The following is a 7,475-nucleotide window of genomic DNA, read 5'->3' as shown; positions in this document are numbered from 1 at the left end:
TGGCAGGGCGAAGGGAGAGGGGAAAAGGGGAGAAAAATGAAATAAGTATGTCGTTTATCCCAATCAAGGTCGTGAATATGCGGCCGAGGGAGATTATCTGACCAGAATGAGGCCCTAAAATAGAAAATGATGGTCCATTTAGAAAGAATGGATTGTGCAATCTGTGAAAACTCATAATGTTTATGAAAAGCGAGATCCATCAAGCATTTCCCATCTGCGTTTGACTGACGAAATAAAAAAAAGTAAAAAAAATGAGCAGAGTAAATGCAAAAAAAATGCCTCAGTGTCTACAGTACTGCAAGTTGGTTGAGAATAAAAACAATGACTCCCCAAGATGTATGTAATATTTGGGAAAACAGTTTAATATTTTCTCCTTTGAATAATGGATGTCATACCCCGCCAGTACAGCTATACCAGCGCGTTTTATTTTATGTACATTCAAAGATATAAATTAGTAAAAGTACTCCTGATAACAAGATTGTGTAGCTTTGTCCCGGATGCGTCTCAAATAAAAACCGTCCATAATATATATATTTATATATATATATATATATATTTACAAAACAACCAGACGATATCAGTTTCCCATTTTTTTGCAATACAACTTGCATAAATTATAGGCATCATTTCGCCATCATTTAAAAAAATAAATATCAAATGTAGGCTATTCCACTTTGAAGTCCTCAAGTTCACTTCAGTCCCGTCAGCGTTGCGTCCCAAGACTACCTCCTTTTAGAAATCCACTTTCACAGAAAAGGCCAAATTATGTTTTCCACACGTGATTAAATACACAAATAATATACCGTGGCAAATAAGCAAACTATAGGAACCTGAGAAATAACATGTAAATCACATATAATGGGAGATCATATGCTGGGAGATCCAGCATATGAAATTAATATCCACAATGCATCCAAAAAAAAAAAAAAAGTAAAGATAATACAATAGTAACATGACAAACATGTGCTGTGGAGTGTCTCCGCCTGTGTGGAGCTGAGGAAGCGGTAGCAGCTTTTATTTCCGACTGTATGGTGGCACTGGATCCGGTTTGGAGTAGAGGTTATGGGTTAAAACATGAGGCCAAAAGGTGGTGTCCTTACTCGCTTTATAGTCAAAGCAAGTGTGACACCTACCTGCAGACCGTGGAAATAAAAATCCCTCCACAAGCCCAGGAAACACAAAGTTCTCTCAGGCTCGCTTTACCCAGAACAGCTCTATATTGCAAGTGCTTATTAAAACCTCCACTGCCTAATTGCCGGTTAAAAAAAAAAAAGACTATATAAACGGCTGTAGAAGATCTTGCGGCATGTAGGCAAAGCTTTGAATGTGCACAAGGAAAGTAACCTAACCTAAGTGACATTTGAAGGTGTAAAGTTGCGCTGTGAATGCACAGAGCAAAATAACTGATGTGTTTGCTTTTGGCTGACCCTGTGAAATTATAATGATCCTTAGCTGAAAGATAAGGTAGGGGCCCACTGTGCGCGCGCGCACACACACACACACACATCAGAGGAAACATGAAAAAAAAATAGGATTCCTGCTCAAAGCTATGGCAACAATTCTCTGCTTATTGGATTCCCAGGCTTCCACTGTGTGTGACTGTGTGTGTCTGTGTGTGTGTGTGTGTGTGTGGGTGTGTGTGTGTGTGTGTGTGCGCGTGGTGTGGCTGATTTGGGGCCTTACTTTTGTTTCTCTATATGTAGCTGTAGGTGTATACCCTTGCACATTTATTTGCAGTTTGTTTTTCTTCATTGCAACCCTCGTGCCTTCTAATGCGATACCAAATGATTAAATGAGAGACCAAAATGCACATAACAACTATAAACTGATTATTCCGGAAAATGAACTGCGCAAAAAAACAATTGTAGGCCATCGTACATGTTCATTTACTTCGACGGCGCTGTAAATATCCCTCTTAATAAGTCATAGTCCAGTAGTACAGCCCTACAACTGTATAACTCTTTAAAAAAAAAAAGTGATAATCTGCAAATTGCTGTGAGATAATGCCACTTGTGTCTAATACAAACTCGCTTGAAGAAAAAAAAAAGTCTTAATGTTCTTAAAAGAGCCATGTTTTGACTGCTATGACACATGAGAGTGACGCAAAGAAAACCAGTTGATTTGGATTGCAAACAAGTGAACTCGCTTAACTTCCACCGTGAAGCGGCTTGCCTACCGCGTTTTTTAAGAAAAAATACAATCTCAAAATTCAACACCAGATTAAATATGCTACTTTTCTAAAACAAATGGTGATCATTTCGTTCAACTGCGCACCGCGTCGCGTTAATTACGTACCTTTCTTTGCTTCTAAATTTGCGGATCTGAAATGCTGTTGCTGCTGCTCGACAACTACACTGTGGTTTGGGTTATTTTTAACGAGGGGGGAGTCTGGCCTGTGTTTGGGGTTTGTGCTCGCCTCGGAGCTCAGCCCCTCGTTGGCTGCAGCAGCGGCGGCGGCAGCGGCGGCGGCGGCAGCAACCAGACTCACTCCAGATGAATTAGTGTACCGCAGGATCCCTTGGCCCTGCAGGGGGCTGAAGTTGCCATAGTTTGTGTAATTGCTATAAAAAGGAGAAGTGTAATAAATAGGTCTTCCAAGGATGGAGGGGGCCGGGTAGAGGGAGGGGGAACTGGCAGCCGGGGAGGTGGTGGAAGACGTAGGGGGGGTAAGGAGGCCACCGCTGGAGGAGGGGCAGTTCGGTTGCCCAGGCTGCCCCGGTTGCTGATGTTGCTGCTTTTGGTCCGAGGTAGCAATTTCCGCCAGTGACCACAATTTAGGCTTGACTGTAGGGTTCTGAGGCGCAGAAGGTCTGCTGTCGAGGCATGAAGACGATTTGTTGGGATGAATGGTGTTGCTATTGACGAGGCTCCGGGCCAAATCCTCGCGCTGGCTGTGGATATGGTGGAGATGATGGAGGTGGTGGTGATGGTGGTGACCGAGAAGTGGAGCTTCTACTCCCGTTAGAGGCGACGATGTGACGGATATGGGCGAGAGCTGAGCCCGCGGGTCGTGGTTCTGGTCCTCGCCGTCCTCGTCGCATTTGTTGGCGGCCGGGCCAGAGCCCAGCTCCCCCCGACAGCTGACCTTCTCCCCGTCGGACTCTGCCGAGCACGAGTGGTCCGTCAGAGTGTCCACGTGCAGGCTGATACCTAAGACAAGAGGAGAAACGTACAATAAAGATACAGTTCATCCAATAGTTAGAGGAAAACCTAAAAACACAAGGATATAGGCCTATTAGAATTAAAGAAAGAGAAATAAAAAATGAAGCTGTTAAATATTAATGAGCAAAAAGTGTCTATAAATAAAAACAAACAGGCTTACATAAGAGACGATTTTCTAATACAATCTGAAAACTCATCTTGTACTCAAAGAATATTCCATGCGTGTGTATTCAAAGCAACCATCATGTTGTCCAACCAACCAGGCTTGAATAAGTACGATATTAATCATTCATATCAGTTTAAATAGCAGGGTACGATTAATAGCATTTCATATATTACAACGATAATTATTTCCATTTTTTTTTGCATAATTATAGAAAAATGTCATCATGATAGCATTAACAATAAGGCCACTCATGTGGACTTCAAAGCTTGTTGGTCTTTTACCAGCCTGCCATCAATCATGTTACAGAAAATAAAACGGTCACCTTAACGTGTCAGTTAGTCCCAGAGCCTCGTATTCATTAAACAATTAAATCAATAATTAAGTTACTAAAACATACATTAAGCCGATATCTTACACATACAGATACAACATTCAAACCAGATTATTGACATTTGTTTTATGATTTAATCATTTTATATACTTCCATTTTTTGCACTCAGTATTACTGCAACAAAATGACTTGAGCAGTAAATATAATGGGCATCCAGCACACCCCTCCCCTCCCTCTAACCCCCATCCTTCCCCGACTAGTTAAATGGATCATTGGCTCGGTGGCCAGATTATACCCCACCTTCATCCTCCGCTGAAGCCTCGCTGTTATCCAGGCCTTTTTCAGAGCGCTCCACTTCTTTCCTCTCTCCGTCCCCGTCCTCCTCGTCCTCGTCTTCGCTCTTGTTCCTGGGCGCCCATGTCATCTTGTTCTCCTTCTTCAGCCTCCTCCTGGCGTTGGCGAACCACGTGGAGACCTGTGTCAGCGTCATCTTAGTGATGATGGCCAGCATGATCTTCTCCCCTTTGGTCGGGTACGGGTTCTTCCTGTGTTCCTGCAGCCAAGCCTTCAGGGTGGCCGTGGCGTCCCTGGTGGCGTTTTTGCGGTAAGCCGGGTCATTGAGTTGGTACGGGTACCCTGGACTCCCATATGGGTGGTAACTTAATGCCCCGGCCATGCCCGACGTGTGTGCGTCATATGGAGAGCTCTGGGGAAAAGTCAAAAAAAGTCATGAATCTGTGATGTGCTTTAGAGTTTTAAAATGTTTTCTATCAATCTGACATGACGTGGCTTGTGTCTACATTACAAAACAAGTTTACATGATTCAAATGCAGTTTAAAGCACACACACACATTCAAATATTTAAAAAAATTAAATTAAATTAAAACAATTAATTTTATTGTACTGCGTGTATCACTATGTGTTTTTTTTTTGGAAACAGAACAGGTGAAAAGGGGGCTGGACAGAGATCCAAATGCCCTGGCATGCCTGGAAATGAACCTGATTTTTGTAATAAATCTTCTGGGCTTGGTCAATGACGTACAGTGTATTGTTAAAATGAAGAAGAAAAAAACTATCAATAGTTAATGTTGTGCTTTGACACTATTAATTAAAAATAAACTGTAAATGCAAGCAACACGCCATGCGTAAAAGCAGGCCGCAGGACAGAACTAATGGTTAACTAATGGTAACGATCGTTATCGGATTAACTAATAACAGGGCGCCTGTTAATAAAGCCGTAAAGGTAATAAAAAGGACATTTCAATTTTCCATAATCACCTATTAACTTCCTCATTTTCTTTCAGTTGCTGCTTTTTTGTTGCGGTGGCAGCCCCAATGTGTTAACATATCTTCTCTTTGCAGCATTACAAATCCCATTAGCAAATCACTTGATATGCACCTTTCCTAAAATGCTTGAAGTGCCCTGTGACATTAGCATTGCAAGGCATGCTTTTCATGTTAAAATGATGTTTATTCAAGTCAGAATAAAGTCAGCGACTTCATCCCCTGGTGACTTTAATGACTGCTGAAGAAGACAGAGTAATGGCTTGTGTTATATTAATTTCCTATGGTACACAAATTAACTGCTTAGAGACTAAAGGCTCAAATAAAAATCTTAGTCGGTCTTCTGTTTCACATGATTAGCTGCGCGGTGAGTGTTAAGCGGTGGTCAAGCCATTACAATTTGCAGCTCGATCTTAAAAATCCCATTTAAGCCAAAAAAAGGTCAAGGATTTTGTAGTAAGACCCGGACGAGTAGGCCACTACATATGAACACATAGCAAACATGCACTCAAAAAGAAAGTTCCCCAAGCATTAAATGATGAATGAATTATAATAAAAATACTGTAAACCTGTACCGATTGTAATCGCGCTGTACGCCAGTGAAATACAGCTAAACCTTGCGCACTACAGACTTTAACTCGCCGACATATATATCTTGCTTTGTAGCCTTATCATACAGACTCATGCATGTATTTATAAGATATTTTACCATGTAGGATGGGAATCCCGTAGTTGGATCCGTGGAGTATGACAGTGGACTGGAGAAGCCTGCGCTGGCCGAGGCGGAGAAAGCAGCCGATCCAGGGTAAGGACTGAAGGCTGAGCCAGAGGACGACCTCGCCAAGTCTTCATTCCGCGGGGCAGCCAGAGCCGAGGCCCCGTATGCCGGACACGAATAAAGAGCCAGAGAGCCCGGGGGCTGGTAGAGGTAACCCTGAGGATAGGACATTGGTGAGCGCGGGATAGGTCGCCGATTCCAAAAAGGGAGGAAAAAACGCGCAGGGCGGCGAGCAACAGCAGCCAAAAGAATAAACAATCAACTCAATAATCAGCCGTGCAAACAGTCATCAGACAATGAAAATAAAAAAAGTCCTCCCTCCACAGGCCCCTTACTGGGAAAAAAACCCCGAAAGATCTGTTAAAGTGCCCACATAGAGGCAATGTGGCATGCGTCTTGATCCCCTAGCGTCCGATGTTTTTAGTACGCAGCACTATGAAGTGAGGAGTCAGGGGGAAGGAGCCAGTGGAGTTTCAGACACACAGAGCATTGGGGGAAACTGGAGCTGTCACTCGGGCTCATCTGAATATCCCATCCCCGCCCCCTTTCTGCCTCACAGAAATGGAGCCTCGGAACAAAACCAAGACTGCACACTGCAAAAAGTAGCGTCCAGCCATCTGATCAGCAGTTGTTTTGTTTTAGTTAAAAACCTATTTCTTAACAAAATTAGAGAAATCAACCAACAGGGTAAGACAACAATGTAACTGTTGCTAATGCAAATATTCAAACCACAGCTGCGATCTGCTGCACGTGTCATTTGTTTCAGATACATTCACCACACAGGTAAGGTGTACCGCAACTTGAAATTGAGTCATTTTAAATTTTTCTTTTCAAAATTCTATTATGTCAATTCAAATCCCCAACAGCGCACTAATTGATTTTTTTTTATGATGGATATTTGAGCAGCGCCACGACATTAATAGTCTGACAGAGAGAGAAAGACAATGATAAGAGAGAGTAGTTCTTATGTTTTACTCAATCATCGTGGTGCCGTCGGCCAGGTTCTTTTTTTATTATTAAGGTCAGGTTGATGTGGCACACAGCGTCGGTCTGATCGAAACTTGCACACACTCCCATAACAACTGTGCAAGAGAGAGAGAGGGGGAGGAGAGGGAAAGAGAGAGAGAGAGAGAGAGTATAAAATAACCAGTGCTCTCCACACGCAGCTAGTTATTTCGTCTGTCCAGCTATCAGAAGTGGACACATCCATGAATGTGTGCGATAAGTTTGTGTGTGCGGGCTCTCTGGTCTGCGAGAGGCGACCCCGGGTCCTTAATTTCCACCACTACTTCTAGCATATCTTAAAACACACTCAACCCTTATTATTACAATTACAGTCATCAGGAATAATAAAGTTGTTGGTTCTGGTGATAGTCCTTCCTCCAGACAGACACCAAGCTAACCACAACAACAGTTGAAGTGTTTGCGCGCAGTTGTATTACGCGAGTTTGACAACTGTTTTTTTTTGTTTGTTTTTTGCTCATGCACTCCGCCAGCGTGTATGGACACTCACCTGTCTACACTGTTGTGTGTCTGTGTGCGCGGTTGGACGTGTCTGCATGCAGAACAGATCATAGCCTTGTCCTTTATTACTGTGATTACAGGCATTATGACCTCTGTTGGAGACAAGCGATACAGCACAGCATGGCGGAAACCTGAAACTGTGACAGAGGTTTTTGGAACGGGCAGTCAAGGTGGCAAACACTGAGAAGAAGAGTGGCCTAGCAGTCTTCCTCATCAGTATTCATCGGAAT

The 7,475-nt window shown here is 43.0% G+C and overlaps 1 protein-coding gene across 1 annotated transcript; it reads right to left on the bottom strand.

Annotated features, from left to right (window-relative positions):
* Positions 1-341: 341 nt before the first annotated feature.
* On the bottom strand, positions 342-6,202 carry irx2a (iroquois homeobox 2a). The gene is made up of 3 exons (XM_034874907.1): positions 5,653-6,202; positions 3,960-4,365; positions 342-3,150 (listed from the first exon to the last, which is right to left on the bottom strand). Exons 1-3 carry the CDS (start codon positions 5,890-5,892, stop codon positions 2,288-2,290), a joined length of 1,509 nt encoding a protein of 502 aa, XP_034730798.1. The 5' UTR covers positions 5,893-6,202; the 3' UTR covers positions 342-2,287.
* Between the last annotated feature and the right edge of the window lie 1,273 nt (positions 6,203-7,475).

This window comes from Etheostoma cragini, chromosome 6 (assembly GCF_013103735.1).
Source record: "Etheostoma cragini isolate CJK2018 chromosome 6, CSU_Ecrag_1.0, whole genome shotgun sequence".
Lineage (NCBI taxonomy): Eukaryota > Metazoa > Chordata > Actinopteri > Perciformes > Percidae > Etheostoma > Etheostoma cragini.
This window is presented reverse-complemented; position numbering and strand designations above follow the sequence as displayed.